Source organism: Triturus cristatus, chromosome 4_2, assembly GCF_964204655.1.
Source record: "Triturus cristatus chromosome 4_2, aTriCri1.1, whole genome shotgun sequence".
Taxonomy (NCBI): Eukaryota; Metazoa; Chordata; class Amphibia; order Caudata; family Salamandridae; genus Triturus; species Triturus cristatus.
In genome coordinates, this window is record NC_140586.1 from 654,261,631 (window position 1) to 654,277,965 (window position 16,335).

General features: G+C 48.1%; 1 protein-coding gene across 13 annotated transcripts in view; it reads left to right on the forward strand.

The window, feature by feature from the left end:
• Nucleotides 1-16,335, forward strand: part of ITGB3BP (integrin subunit beta 3 binding protein) — a 303,033-nt gene that overhangs the window by 193,723 nt on the left and 92,975 nt on the right. For 11 of the 13 annotated variants that reach the window (XR_014960659.1, XR_014960660.1, XM_085602409.1 and 8 more), the window contains one exon: nt 8,563-8,641. The exons of the other annotated variants lie outside the window; for them this stretch is intronic. Coding sequence is in view for 9 of the 11 variants with exons in the window: in XM_085602409.1 (XP_085458535.1) it covers nt 8,563-8,641 (79 nt within the window). In the remaining 2 variants the exon portion in view is untranslated. The remainder of the gene's footprint in view (nt 1-8,562; nt 8,642-16,335) is intronic. 13 annotated transcript variants of the gene reach the window in all.

The window sequence follows — 16,335 nt, forward strand, 5'->3', positions numbered from 1 at the left end:
AACTGTGTGAAGACTCATACGAGGCAAGTTAGATCAGGAGGGTACACTCCAGGTATGTCTTCACCTCCCAGTGTGGAGCTGCTTTTGAATTCTATTATTTGCTTTGCCCTGGACCACTAACTTTTCGAATGCAGAATTCATTTAATAATAATATCAGGCTGATGGCCTACTTCATCTTCCAATAAACTGGTAGGTTTCCTTCCCTTGTCCTTCAAGACTAAGTAATGCAACCAGTTTAAACGGTGGTGTAAAGAAGTTATCATGTCATACAAGGCAAGCACTGTCATAGCCAATAAGTCTCACCTCTATGACCTATAAGACCCATTAGCTTTGCCAATGTTTTTATTTTTCGTCAAGCTGTACAGTATTGTGGCTTCTGCACCTTATAGCTTAAAAAAAAGGGCTATTATGTGGCTGGTATGTCATTTTAGATGCATGCACATGCATTCCAGACTCATGTGTTTCCTACAATGGGACACTGTTTTTTTCTGTAAAAGCGCAAATACAATCTTGTAAAAAAATAGTGCAGAAGTGCTGTGTGTGTGTTTTTTTTTTTTTTTTTTTTTTTTTTTTTTTTTATTAAGCAGATGGGGTAGGGGAGAGAACAAGTGGAGGGTGGGGGAGAAGCATGAGGGAGAAACGTGGAAAGGGAGAGAAAAGCACAGGAGTGAGACAGCTGGAAAACACATGTACTCTTGTGGAGTGCCTAAACCAAAAGAAACAAGCATTTACAATGCAATGGTCTCGGCATTGGTAAAGTTAGAGCTATTGGCATTGCTCATGACATTATTTTTGTTTGTTTTTTGTTTTTAAAACATTTAAAGAAATGGCATTGTGATGAGCAATGCCAATAGCTCTAACTTTAACAATGCCGAGACCGTTGCATTGTAAATGCTTGTTGTTTCATCTTCTCTCTTTAAAGGTTTCTCAATGACGGACTTTGTATTGCTATAGACTCGTGCGAATGATATGTACCCCATACTGGGATTGGACGGATATGGGATACATCCCCCCTTGCCATGGCTTTAGACTAGGTATGGGAATGATTCAACGCCCCCTATGGCCACCTTAGGCCAATTCAGGGGTACACAGACCCCAGTACTAGCAATACTCCAGACATGCCGCTCTGCGCCCCATCCGCTCCATTGCAGAGTTATACCGTCTGTGACGTGATGCATATGTGCAGCAAAGCCCCCTCCCCCCACCCCGAGATCTGGGGCTCTTTCATCCAGATGTGAAAGAAAGACACCTTATTGCTATTGCAAAATTAGGGCACCCCACCCTGCAAGATATAGGAACCCTTAAACAATACTGGAACCGGAGGCGTTTGGGGAATGACGGCACCCCACCTCCAGCACCCAAGGCACACACTCACAGCATCACTCTATGGGGTGCCAGCTTCAACATCTGGGTGGGCACATGTATGATGGGCGCCCCAATCCTCGCTCTGAATCGCTCCTGCCCTCCCCCCCCTCCCCAGCCCCTTTTGCCATGGCCCATACACCGTTTACCTCGCTAAGGGCAGTGAGGGAGAGATGTTCTGCTAAACCAGGGGTTCCCAACCCGGCATGCCCCCCCAGGGGGTGCGAGATGTCATTTCAAGGGGTGCGACACTCTATGCATAATAGGAAATGTGATGTTACTTTTGTAGGAGGTGCGATGCGAACATTAATCAAACATTTCCTAGGGTGTGTGGGGCACAGAAAAGGCTGGTAACCCCTGTGTAAACCAAGGCTGTGTGTAAATGTGGGGCACTGGGACAAAGGTCTAATCGCCCTGGTCAGCGGGCAGCTCTGAGCGGGTTTAGCACATATTTGTGTCGGATTAGGGATGTCTCGCCTTCCAGAGTGAAAGCCGTCTCAAAGCCCCGCCCACCTCAGCGGTCACCTCTGTGAGAGGGAGCCCCAGGTGTGAAGAGAAGAGAAATTATACCCGCACCCCTGTAATCCCACCCTACACACAACCCCCAGATATTCAAAGAGAGGAGGGGTCGGACTCCCGCCTCAGACAAATGGATGAAAGCCGCCCCCTCGACCCTCTCCACCGGTCCCCACATACATGCATTCTCACTCTGAGGAAGTCCCGGCCGAAGCCCCCATGCAGACCCAGCTCCAAGCTGCCCCCCCACGTATTTACTCAGTGTCCTCATCGCCAGGCAACCCTTCACTCACTCCGTGTCCTCACCGCCATGCAACCCTTCACTCACTCCGTGTCCTCACCGCCATGCAACTCTTCACCCACTCTGTGCCTTCCCTGCCATGCATCTCTTCACTCACTCTGTGCACTCCCCGCCATGCAACCCTTCACTCCCTCCGTTCGCTCACCACCATGCAGTGCTTCACTCACTCCGTGGCCTCACCACCATACCACCCTTGACTCACTCCATGGCCTCACCGCCCATGCAACCCAGTACTGACTCAGTGCCCTCACTGCTATGCCACCATTCATTCACTCTGTCCCCTCACCGTCATGCAACCCTTCACTCACTCCTGTCCTCGCTGCTCTGCAATGCAGCTCCGTGCCCTCACCACCATGCAACCCTTGCTAAGAACAGAATTAAAATATGTAAGTACTTTATTTCGTCACAGACTGTTGTCTTAGGAATTCATATCGTAAAATGTGCTGCGCGTGCAGCTCGTGCTCGAGCACTTTCTGATATGACGTCGTAATCTGTTATGAGGGGCATTTGTGAATACTCACTGCAGGCAGTGTGTGCAGGCGCTGCTGGTGCACCCCAGTGGCCCCGCCTCGCACTGCAGGCAGTGTGTGCAGGCGCTGCTGGTGCACCCCAGTGACCCCGCCTCGCACACCACCATGGTGCAAGTTGTCCTTTCACTGCCACGAGCAAAGGTTACCCCAAACGTATCCTTTCGGGTGTTACGACCGTCATACCAAACACCCATACATTTTTAGGTCCCACCCTTCGTAGACGTCTGCACGTAGGAACAGCCATATGCTGATGCTACCGACTAAAGCTGACGCTATCACAAATCCTTGACAATCCTCCGGGGAGCGAAACGCGTCAGCGGGTCAGGTCGCAAACTCGATGAATGCGCGCGGAGAATGAATAACGGGGGAGATTCAAAGGGCGCCTCCGGGGAGCGAAACGCGTCAGCGGGTCAGGTCGCAAACTCGATGAATGCGCGCGGTGAATGAATAACGGGGGAGATTCAAAGGGCGCTCAGTGAAAGGCAACCATCCTCTGTTGAGAAGGTGAGTGAGTGACAGCAGCGAGCCCGATCGGAGGAGCAGTCAGGCACACCACCGCCTTTCTCCGAGGCAGAGAAGAAATGCCTCGGAGAAACGCACCGTCGTTTTCGGATTCGGGGGCGTGTTTTGCTGTTGTCTCCTCCCTGAGACTTTTCGCAAAAAACACGCCCCCCGATCCGAAAAGGACGGGGCATGATTGGAGTGACGGGACCTCTTCTCCAATGGCTGGCCAGCATTTACGAGGCCAGCCAATGGAGAACAGGGGAGAAGAGGAGGGGTTCAAGCCCCTCTTCTCCCAAGTCATTAAATCTCGGAGCGAGACTGCGCAAGCGCAGCCTTCGCAGCCGCGACCTAAAAAGTAGTTCTCTAAAAGCGAACAGAGGAAGCATAGAAGTCAGCCAGTCAAAGAGATGGTAAAGATGCTATGCTCCATGGGAGGGAGGAACGCGAGATGCACAGGCTGAAACAAGGAAAGCCATCCAGCTGAAAGCTAGCAATTAAAAGTGACAGTATTTTATTTTATTATTTGTATGTGCATTTAACCTAACAATGACACAGTAATGCTAATCTTCTAACACATTTTTGTAGTATAATAAGTTCAGAAGTCTGTCAAGACCATTCGTCTATCTTATTTGCATATGTCTTCGTATCAAAGAGTGACAGTAATGCCAAGCAATATTTTGCAGTGGGTGAGCTTCAAGCCCCTGTTCTTGGTAAGCCTTGCACTGTCTAGGAGGCTCGACCTAAAAAAAGCTCTCTGTAATTCCTACTTTAACATCCCGCAGACACGATCATAATTCTGTTAACTATGATTAAAATATTTTATATGAAAAATGCAATTTCTTGTCCTTTGGGCGATGTCTACCCACTTTTCAAAGGGCTTTTCTTTCACTTTCACTAATATTGCTTTAGGTTGGTTATAGGCACCACTGCCAGTGCTGGCTTATTATCCAGGATGTGAGCCGCTTTGAGGTCTTGGATGTCGCAGTCCTCTTGCGGATGCCTATTTTAGCAAGCTTGAAAGCCCTCCCTGACTTGTGCTGCCTTCCTAGTGTGTTCACTACCATCAGGAGTCTCCAGCCATACGCCTCGGTGTTACCCCGCCATTCATTAGGCAGTGTTGATGCCCTTGTCGAAGTACTTTTTAAATATACTCTAATCGAAAGAGCAGGAATTTAATGTGATGTTGTTCAAGTTGATTTCATCATAAACGTGCATTGAATTGATGGAGTTTCTTCAAGCTGCATACAGTTGTTTCACACTTCTTTCGGTAGTGTTGGCATGTGGGATAATATCGAATTGACCAACATGCAGACTGCTTAAACCATGAAGCACCACCCGTACTCCTCCTGTTGTCATCATCAGCCAAAGCCATACCTGTTACTTTCCCAACCCAAAACGTCATCATTTGACACTTTGAAGCCCTGATCCATTGGGTCCTACACCCTCCCGCCCATCCTGTTCAAACCGGCGATGCCTCCGCACACTACCCTAGGCCCACCCGGACTTGCCTCACCAAGGGCGCCGACCTCCCGATGCCAAGGAAAACACCCATGAGGGCCCAGGCGGGGCCAGAAACCCCCACAGTTCGAAGTGCAAACATTCAAGGGGGCTCTGTGCAGGTCTAGTACCACAGTGTGCCCCAGACAGAAGAAACCCTTGCTTATCAACAGTGGATCTCAATGACTGTTCTATAGGATGAAACAATGGGGGGATATCTTGCGAGTGCAGGGCCGCCGGCTGTGAGCCACACTGACGCCGATGCCAAGTGCAGAACCAACCCACCTGCGGTTCAGGAAGAGCCCATAAACTGAAGGGTTCCGGCCCGCCTTTACCTGGGATTGTCACAAAATGTGGGAGCTACTGTGGAATCTCGGGCCAGGACTCCCTGCGCTGGTAGGACCCTAATCCCATCAAGCAAGATGTTGTGACTTTGTCAACCTTTAACATTAAAAAGTATCCCAAAGCAACACGAAGGGCTTCACGTAAAACTCCCAAACTAAGTAAATACCTGTTCTTGGTTTGAGTCCTCTCGAAGTATTTATCTGTTCTTGTTGCTGCCACAATATAGTTATTTTTAGTGGTCAGAGTTTGCAAAACCAAAAAATAATTTGATTTAGTCTGTGAATATAGTTAATGAGCTGTTAGTCGAATGACACAGTCCGCCAGACAGACAGCCAAGGATGCTAAATTTGCGGCTTGTAATCAATATTTGGAAACGCAGTTCACCATGAATTCTTCAAAGATCTCCCTTGTTTGACCATAAATTCATTTACATGTTGTATTTACTTACTGAAAGTCATCATTTATTGTTGAATTTGAATTTGTTTTCTTCACACTATTGTATTGTCAATGTTAAGCCCAATGTGCAAATTATCCCCTAAGCATTTCGGAAATCAATGGTACTTTTATTCAGGGGTCGTATCATACAACATGTTCAACTGATCAAAGCTATGATGTGGTTCCTTTATTTACTGTGTGTGTGGGGAGTTCGTGGGACGTCCCTCGGTATGAACATGTCTGAAGGGCACACGCAGAGAAGAGAGCGCGATCTTTCCTATTCCCTTCTTCAAGGCTTCAGCGTGTAGGTTCCTTTGGTGTTAGTGAAGTAGTCGTCGACACTCTTCTTCTGGCTCCAGTGCGCGGGCAGGGCTCCCCGTTGCTTCACATCACGTGCTCTTCCACCACACTCCCTCTCCATGGCCACCGCCAATGGGAAGCTTGCATTGGAGCTCCTCTGAGCCCTTGATGCCCCTTCAGAGAAAGGGACAGAATCTTTCAACTCTTTGGAAGGCGGGAAAGTGGAGAGGATGGATGGGAGTTCCACTTTCCTCAAGCACTCTCTGTGGTTTACCACACAACATGCTGTGAAGAGAGGGCACCTGTTGTAGCTGTCACCGCCACACTCGGAGATGAGTGACCGGCGGCATGTGGGTGGCCCTAACCGAGAAGGGAAGCTGTTAATCCTAGCCTGCCTGTGTGGCCGGGGACCATAAAGTAGATTTATTGTCTATGTTTTAAACTCCTGTTTTTCTTAAAATATATTGATGGCATTTCTAGGTGCAACTTTATTACACACCGATGCCCCGCTCAGATGTGTGTTTTCTTCTTCATGATAGTTATGAAGAAGGCTTTTTACAAATAAATGTGTTCAGCATTGCGACTACGCTCAGCGTTACTAATGCGCGTTGGGATCCATGTATCTCTCATTTTAGAGCCTGGGCTACATGGATTGCTTAATTTCGAGGGCCAGTCCGCTGCCGTGTCTGGTCTGCACGTCCCATTGCAACAAATATTCATCATGTGACTGAAGGTGATTCTTCCTTCCAGTCACTGCTAAGCCTGAAAAATGAGCTGAAGCTGAACTCTGCCTTTCTTGCAGAGCTGCTGTTCTCCATGGTTTAGTTTGGAATCCGTTTTATTATCAAATGACCGTCTACCTCAAGCACATAATTCCTATTTAAAGGGCTGTTTGTCCTTCGAAAAGCCATCACTGCCTACCCCTGCTCCGTCTTCCTCTTCTGGTGTGGCGCGACGGTCTGTGTCCCAATGTGACAGTCTGATTGGTTGCTGGCCTGCCAATATTTGCCAGACCTCTTGGAAGCCTTTCACAAGTGAAGCTCCTTGTCCAGCCCTCAAGCCTGCATTTATCAGGGTGCCCGGTGGAAGTGACCCTGCTGCTGAGGCAAGTCTCCTCTAGATCCAGTATCCGCAGGAGAAGGCGTTGGCCCACACGGAACTCCCTGCGGAAGCTGTCCCCTCTTCAGCTTTTCTCCAGGGCTGTGGATATCAGAGAGGTTTTGTAGTTGTCTTAGAAAGCCTGCCCCTTGCATAGTGCTAGGATCTGCTGCAGCCCACTGCATGAGCCCTCCTGGTGCCCAGAGCAGGCCACATCTTTCACCGCTCCACCTTGTGCAGGTGCATGGATCTGCCCTCTGGTCAGGCCGCAGTGCTTCATTGTAGCTGCCAAATGAGATGTCATGTCGTGTTCCAGTGTGTTGTACTTTCACATGACCAGGAATTTTTATATTGCCGTCCTCCATCATCCTTAGAAACTGTCCAATAAAATTAATTTCATTTCATGAAGATAGTGTAGTGTTGTGTCATCATGTGCAGTAGGACCCTTGTGGTCCACGGTGGATTCCTTACAAACGTACCTCATCAGTTGGGATTTAGTTGAGTGTGGTCAATAAAGTCTATGATGCAGTACATTCAGTGAGCGGTTGCATGCCGCAAGATAAAGACGTGTATTACAGAGCTCCGTGCGTGGCGTGGTCATTTGTGGCGTGCTCCAGAGCTGGGGTGGATACCACAGATGGCACACAACTTATTTTAAGGCTGAACACATGTTGCATGCCTGGGCCTTGAAAAGTGGCATGACAAGTACCCTAACATCACAATGTGCCTTTTTAGCACGGGTGAAATCAGGCTTGCGACCTTTCCTGGATAAGGCATTTCCACGTGCCGCATCATACTTTATTAATTGGGCTTCCTTCAAGATGTACCCTTTGGAAGCCTACTTTGAAGTCAGGGATTTCTTTCTTTATGCATCTTTAGTTTTGAGACATTGGGTGCGTGCATGGCTGTTTATAAGCGGAAGTGCTGGCCAGACATGTCAGGCTCGCAAGGATGTTTTATGAGTCGATATTGCCCGAGTCCGGCGTGCGCCAAATAAACTGTACATGTAGTGCGCTCTGACGCGACAGAAGCCGACATGCTTCTATTCTTCGGTGGCTCATGGGTGTGGTCACGTGCACCGAGATCCGTTACTGGGGAGGAGCAGCCCCGCATTAAATGCATATGTAGCACATTAACACGTCAGCACATTAACACGTCAGCACGCACCTTCCATGTGCGCCGTAGTGTTCTCTGGACGGCGTCCCGTGCAGTCCACTGGCGCTGACGTTTCTAAGGAGCCACCTGTTGCTGCTCAGGAATGCTGCACACAGCAGCAACTGCTCGCCCCCCTCATGAACACTGCCACCGGCGATCACGCTCCTTTCAAAATGACTCTTTTCCCAGTGCTTAGAGGACTGACCACAGCAATGCACACAGTCTGGGAGCGCTAAGAGCTATTTAAAACCCGTCAGCCCGGCCCTTCATTAGCCTCTGGATTACAAACAAGAATTAGGCAGAGGGCACGACCTGGTGCGCACGTTTAGGAAACCGATAACAGAGTCAGAGGTCAGATAGAATATAGCGGCTGCGTATTCTGAAAATGCAAGTGAGGAGAGCAATTCATTCAATGCAAGTTTTGGGGGTTTTGAATGAAAAAGAACACAATTCAAGCTAAGGATTTGGCCTTTGACATATAATGTTTAGTTTAACGTGTTTTTTTTTTTTTGTATGCAGCTTCATGGTCTTACATTCCCGAGCAGAAAAGTCCCTGGCGAGCTTCATAAAAATGAGAAAAAACCTTACGAGTCTGCAGGTCTGTATCTGTGTAATAATGTGGCGGTGTGCGTGGGACTTCAATTTGTTTTTGTTAAGCGAATAGATTAAATAACACTTTAGCAAAAAATGATTTAGGACATGATGTACAAAACCTTTTCGGACTCGTAAAACCAAGCAATCTCAAAGTCAGTGTTGCAGACCCACAATGCCTTTTTTCCCCCTATTTACTAAATCCCTTTCGTGAATAGTAAAGTAATTCAGGGTGTTGTGACTCAGTTCAAATGACTGTTAGTAGGAGACATGAAAGTCTCGTGCTGGCCTCTGTTATGAAGCACAGTGAGATTTATCAATGGTTTGCAACCAGAGTTGCAGACTCCTCAAATGCTATGCAGACACTGACATGGTGGTCTGCAGTTCCTTGCAGGCAGCTGTCCATGTGCGTGTAACCAATCACTGGGGGGGGGGGGGGTCGGGGGGTCACAGATAGCAACCTGTATAATTAATATTGATTAGGCAGGCAGTTCTGTGACCCCCGCGACCCATCAGTAGATATTTTGCATCCCAGAATCCGAGAAGGGTCACAGTTTGCTACCACTATTTCAGGGAGGTGGCATTCCTTTCGCCCAATGCCCAGGACATATTGTTTAGGGTCAAGGGCAGCACGTTTTCATGTTTTTCTTTTTCCCCTAGATGAGTGCGCCCAACCCCCTGCATCCCAAACCCTTTGACTGCCAATCTACAGCTGGCAATACAGTTTTGGGAAAAAAAATGTACCTCTGCTAAGGCAAGCTATACTTCATCAATGCAAAGCCCTCACTATTAAGGTGGATGCTATAAAGAAATGCAGCGAGCTGCAAGCTCTCCGCTTGCACCACTGACCCTGATTTTAACACAATAACGAGCTCCTTTTTTCAAAATGTAACATTTTGTGGCTGTTTGTAAAGCTTTCAGAATACTCTTTCATTATATGCAAATTCATGCAAAGGATTGAGAGCTAAATTAGTGAGTGCTTTCATTATAAAATAAACCAAAATTACATTTGTAATTTGAAAAAAAAGGTTAGTCACAGTCAGTTTTCTAAACTATTATGCTATCAATTAATAAAATAGATTTGATGCCTCCCAGCAGAAGCAAAAAGAAGAGAATCATCGTAAAACTCTTTAATGCAACATTATTGGCAGCGACTAATACATTCGGGGCCCCGTTATTAAAGAAATTTACAAAAGAGCACACAGTTCTGTGACCTTGGATTGGTGCAGATTAACGGATTACAGGCAGACTTCACAGAAGCAGGCCTCACAACTATACTCATAGACAGTAGGAGTCGGTGGATGCCCTTGAGCTGTGTGAGTGCACGCAACCGCAGGGCATTCATTTCAGTAACAAGCATTTCCTACCTGTTTCCAGCTCGTAAGTAGATTTGCTCATGCAAACATCTTCACGCAGTGCAAAACAAATGTTTACGCCTACCCAGCTAGTCACGCTTGCTTTGAGGATCATAACATGTTGACTCTTACAAGTCCTTTCAGAGTTCATCTAGTTGTAAACTGTAAATTAGCCATTGACCCAGTGCTTGATTTACAGTCACAGTTATGGCTGGCAAAGGAACTCATTCACATTGGGATTAAGGGTTTTACCAAAACAATTACACAATGTAATCGGGTGGAGAAGGTCCTACTGTGAGTGCTCTCCTTAATCCTCTTTTTGGCAAACTAAGCACCGGACCACAAATATAATTTGTTTTCTTTACAGTAACATTTTTGTGAAGTCAAGTTAAGGAGCTTCCTCGGACACTAAATTAAGGAAGAGAGCAGTTGTGCAAATAGGATAATGATCTATACCTTTTTTTTTTTTTGGTCAACTTTGAGTTTTACAATGACACGATGATTCACAGCACAATAACGTAGAGTACATTCCACACCTGTCATACGGTGATCTGAGAGCCGCCCACATTTTTTTACAGCATGCCCGATAAAAGATCGTATTTGAGGAAACAGAGACAATTGCAGATTTCCTTTAGCTCACTAGACCAAGCCATTTACCTCTTACTCGATCATATTTGGTCGCACAACCTCTCCCCTCATATACAGGTTTTTCTTGCATTGCCCACTAATCCAGCCTTCTGCACCAGTGTGACACCGTGGGGGGTGGTAGGGTCCTTCCATTTGGCAACTATGTTTCATTTGGCTACCATGGTAGACGTACCCAGAAATGCTCTGTCCACCAGAGAACCTCCAGAGCCCTCCAAGACCCCCACGATGAGAACCAGGAGAGCGAATGGGACCTCCTATCCCAGAACCACATTTAGCTTGTTCACTGCATCTGTCCAATATTTGTTTAGAGCGATGCAGGACTGTTAGAAGGTGGTTCTGACACTATGGGCCGCCCGGAATTTTCGCTTTTTGAGCACCTAATTGTGGAGCTTTTACTGTGGGGGAGCCTCATAAGTTGGGACTCCCCCACAGTGAACTCAGGATGTAAGAGACTGCATGGGGATTTTACTGGTGTTCCCCTGGCTTGACCAGGCCACTGCGCAGCAGCTGGAGTAAGGGACACCGGGCTGGTTACATGCAGACACATGTGTACATACGTGTGCACACGTGTACGGGCTGCTCAGGGGAGATTCCTAGCGTGCGCAGTCCAGGAGCAGCTACAAAGTGAATGGTGTGGCAGGACTTATGCAGTATTGGGTGGAATAGGCTTTATACACTGGAAACATGCCAGGGAAAGTCAGTGTGTCTTACTGTTTTTTTACTTCATTATTCCCCTATGGGAATGTGGAGCCAGGGGCTAGATTAACTTCAATTAGGCCTACAGATTCCAGACACGCACTTAAGTCCAATGAAGCAAATGTGAAAAGAAGTATTCTGCAGAGTCCAAAGTCATATTTGTACTGCTTTTGGGTCATCCAGAACTGTCATATTTCCCTGAGCCAGCCATGACCAGACCCAGGCTGAGGGCTGACCTCAGCTGGATGGATTGATAACCTTTCTTCCACAAGCTAGGGCCTCTTCTCCACGAAGAGAAGATGGGAGGGGCTACAGGCTCATCCATCAGCAGCTGTCACTGAGTACCAGGCTGCACCAAGGAGGAAAGGCAGCGTGGGCGAAAGGGGCTTCAGAGACAATGGATGACACCATTTTTAACAAACCCAGAGGCTGGACAAGAAGGAGGGAGCAGGGGCAGGGACGTGATGTGTCGCTGTTTGATAGGACCAACAGAGACTTCCTGCCAGCCCCCTACTCAATTTTTAAAAAGTGCCTGCACAGGAAGAGAAACTCTATGGGGTGTGAGCTCGGCTGAGGCTGATGGTGCTGGAGCCTGGCGCAATGGGCAGTTGGAAGGAGAGACCCCCTGACTGCCCCCAGGACCCTATCAGCACCAGAAGAAGAGCCCAGGACTGGTGCACAGAAACCGGGGCCTCTGCGCAGGGACAAGAGGGGCCCAGAAAGAGAGCCTGGCGAAAGGCTGGCGCAGGGAGCCAGTGAAGACACCACACTGCTGAATCTACCCTCTTAGAGACCCAGAGGGCAGAGGAGAGTGTTCCCAGTGGCGGGGGCTGGTAAAGAGGAGCAAGAAGCGCCCCATAATGCATCGCCAGGCATTTGGAAATCTGCCGTTTTGGTGCTTTGTGGCCCCCAGAGAAGGGGGGTCACCCTCACTTGTGAAAAGGTGCTGGGGGAGCTGCTGGAGAGGCCCAGTCTTACCCCCCCCCCCCCCCCCCCCACAGCACGAAGAAATCTGCCATTTTGGTGCCTGGTGGCCCCCAGAGGAGGGGCTCACCCTCATGTGTGAAAAGGAGTGCAGGGGGGCTGCAGGAGCACCGCAACTTCCCCCAGCATAAAGAACAACAGTCCACCCATAAGTTGCACGGGGGCATCTGAAAGAATAACCCCTCAAGGGCTCAGCCAGCCTTTAACACCTTCTAGGCTGGAATTTATGTTCTACAGCTGAGGGTGTACTATGAAGTGCCTCATGGAGTGAAGGGCTGAGTTGGGGATGTCTGGAGAAGGGCATCCCCTGGAGGTGAAATGGTGTAATTGCACCGAAATGCATTTACTATTGGTTATTTCTTTTTAGGTGGACTGAAAGTCACATGTGTAAAGTGAAGTATATGTGTAAGGTGATGTTAAGCTAAATGGAGTTATGTTGCTGGACCTTCCTGCTAGGGGGTCTGGCTGTATTTACGTAATCCCATGTTGTTACCTGTGATTCCTTTTAAAGTGAGAAGGAGGAGTGTAGTTGCCAGGAGTACTTCTTTTGAAGGGACTGTAAGTCACATGTGTAAGGAGATGTCATAAGCCAAGGGGGGCTATGTTGCCAGACAGTCCTGCTAGGGTGTCTGGCTGTATATGTGCAATCCTGTGATTTCATCTGTGATGCCTTTAGGGGCTGTAATTGCAATGCATTCAAATGATCAACCAAGGTGATGAGTACTGTCATTCTAAAGTGTGCGTAAACATGGATTCTTGCTGCTGCGCTTAGGTGAAGACCCCAGACTGCTAGCCCTTAAGATATAGAGGTGCATACTTTATGGTCAGCAGGAGATGCTCAGTCAGGGTCATGTGTCACTAAGGCAGGTTTACCCCTTTTTAATGCTTGTTGAGGTAATGGGGTGGGTCGCCACTGGGATGGTGCCAGTGCGCAGGGCCCTCGCTCCAGGTTATGTTTAACTATCTGCATTGGGGGCAAGTTGATGTGCATACATGGGAGTGGTGGTACTAGACCCCACCCCCCCCCCCCTTTGCGGGAGGGATGGAGATGTTATGCAATGTCACAAAGTAATTTCAACAGCTTATGTATATTTGTAAATTGGTGCATAGTATTGAGTAGTGTGTGTTTAATAAATGTACTCTTACTTTTATAAAGCAAAGTACAGACTGGACAATCAATTATTGAGTGTTATTTTTGTGCACCTGCAAATAGCGATTACTAGCCCACACCACCTCCCTTGAGTAAGCCTCAGACTGCTCTGCAACGCTACCCTCTGAGAGTCAGGCGCTACAATTGGGTGTTTGGTTCCCAGTGAAGGACAAATGTAGTCATGTTATTTGTGCAGGCCTCACAGATGCTGCCTCGTTTTCCAACAAGGACCAACTCATGTGGTAAGTCAGCAGGGGTTTTTGCACACAACGGCCAACTTGAAGTCGGAAGGAAACCAGCACGATGTAGTCTGACCAAGGTGAGATAGGTGCAGGGAAGATAGTAGGTTTGGATCAGTCTCAACCTGGATGAGATGGTGATCACTCGGGGGGGCTGCCTTAAAGGCGTCCCGTCGGCCTTCGTCTTCAAAAGGACCTAGCCACCTTTCCCAACGCGATCATAGTTGATCCATGGTAGTTGGAGAATTATTAATTAGACAGCAGTAGATCTGAGACCCCCCCTCCCTTTCCAGGATTACTCATGAGGAGTTGGCTTTCATTGAACTGAACTCAAGGAGTGTAGTGTCGTGGGAATGTGAAGGATTGTTGCATGTCTGAGCTGCAAATACTAATAGAATTGAGTGGTGTTAAGGGAATACATGTTTTGTAAGACTTGGAAGGCCCATCAGTAGCTCTCCGACCTGACATCCTCAAGTTGCGTAATGCCAATAAGATCCCATTTCCGGAATCCCTCTAGTGCAGCCACCTCTCTCAGCCAGGTGCCATGCCATAAAGGTGTCTGAAGTGTGAGTTTAGTGTCCCAGGGTGTGTGACTGAGTGAGGAGCGCCTTGCAAGGAAGACCATTTGAGTCACTGCTGGAATAGTACCAGGAATCGGAGAGCCGTAGAGCATTGCCTGGATCTGAGGGAATCCTAGAGATGTAAGTTACAGTTGGTATGCCGGATCTGTCCTGATTGCCAGTCATTAATCACCAGGAGGTGAACCTCTAGGTGGTAAAGGAAGAGGTTGGTCATCCCCCCCCCCCTGCCCGCCATCATAAGGGGCCCGCTGACAATGTACAAGGGCCAGATGTGGTCTTGAATTACCCCAAAGAAATGTTGTGGCCATTTTGTCTAGAGTGTGGAACCAATGCGTTGATGGTGAAGTGGTAGGTTCTGCAGCATGTATAAAAATCGGGGGAGTATCCTCATCATCTTATATAAGGCGATCTTGCCAGTTGGATTCAATGGGAAGGGTTGCCATTTGCGAAGATCTTCCTTGGTTTTCTTTGCCAGTAGTGTAAGGTTAAGGTACCAAGTAAGTTCTGGGTGAAGCGTCGCCCAGATCCCCAGGTAGCGAAAACTAAGGTGTCAGATCGGTATGTTGTATTGCCATGCCACAAAATCACGAGAGTTGTGTAGGGGTACTAAGATTGATTTGGCAGGGTTAAGTCGCAGACCGAACACTTTACCGAAAAGCTGGATCATGCGTAGGTAGCGGGGGGGGCAGTCCGAGCGGGATCTGCCATAAAAAGTAGGAAGTCATCCGCATAATGAGAAATGCAGTCCCCATGGGAATCATTCCATGGTCATCCTTGTATATGAGCATCTCATCTGATAAGTCAGGCAAGAGGCTCTATCGCTAGGGAAGAGGAGAGGGGATATGGGGCAGCCTTGCCTTTTTCCGTGACTGATGGGAAAAATATCACAGGACACCATTTACGAAGACTGTGACCGAAGGGTTAGGGTAGAGCACATGTGAGTCCCCGGAAGTGCGGGCCAAAGCCTGCCCTCATGAGCACCCTCTCCAAGTATCACCAATCCACTGTTTCGAAGGCCTTCTCAAAGTCTATCAGTAGCAGTGCCAGGTAGGGTGAGAGTAGGTGACGATGGGGGTTAATGCAAAGTGAATGCGTCGAAGGCAGTGCCTCATGCTTCAATGCGGCATGGTGCCACATTGGTTGGGGTAAATCAGAGTGTGGAGTACTGGTTTAAGACAGGTTATTAGGATTGTGGTGTAAATTTTGACCTCGGTGTTAATGAGGGAGATCGGACGGTAGTCCGAGCAGGAGGATGATGGAGAGAGTGTTTTGGGAATGACAATGATCGTGGCCACGTCAATATCTGCTGGAAAGGTACCTTTCTTCGCTGCTTCTGTGTATTGAGCATGAATTTGTGGTGACAAGGTGTCTTTGAATGCCATGTAATACTCTGCCAAGTTCCCATCGGGGCCTGGAGTCTTCCTGGCTGTTATAGTGGAGATAGCTGCACCTCTCTCTTCTAGTGAAATGGGTTAATCAAGTAACTGGGTGCCGGCTCCGAGAGTTGCGGGAGAGGTACCGCCCATAAAAAATGGAGGTTTGATCTGAGTCCAAGGGCGAGGCCACTGTTTAAACACACTTGTAATAATCAGTAAAGGTCCGCACAGTGGTGGCAGGGGCGCTCTGAGCGTTACCCTCCGTACCCACAATCTCCAGAATTATCCGATTCGCCAAGGTGCGAGAAGCAAGCCAGTAAAGGAGTTTGCCATTTTTGTCCCCCCCCCCCAGCCATAGACTTGAGCTGTGAAGTCCTCCACATTTGCTTTGCCAGCAAATGGCGGGTTTCTTCTCGCAAGAGCTTGAGTTATCGGGACCTGTCGCCTCGATTATCCGTGGCAGGGTCATGCTTGACAGAGTGCTTGAGTTTCTAGCCCGGAGAGGTGTTCATATCGAGCTAAGTTTTTCTTTTTGAGATATCCTTCAGGGAAACAATAACATTTAATCAAATACAACAGTCCCTGTGTTGTGTAAGGCATTACACAACACGGGGACTGTTGTATTTGATTACATTTTTCCGCCCAGTGGAAATGCTTTTTGAATTGTCTCAC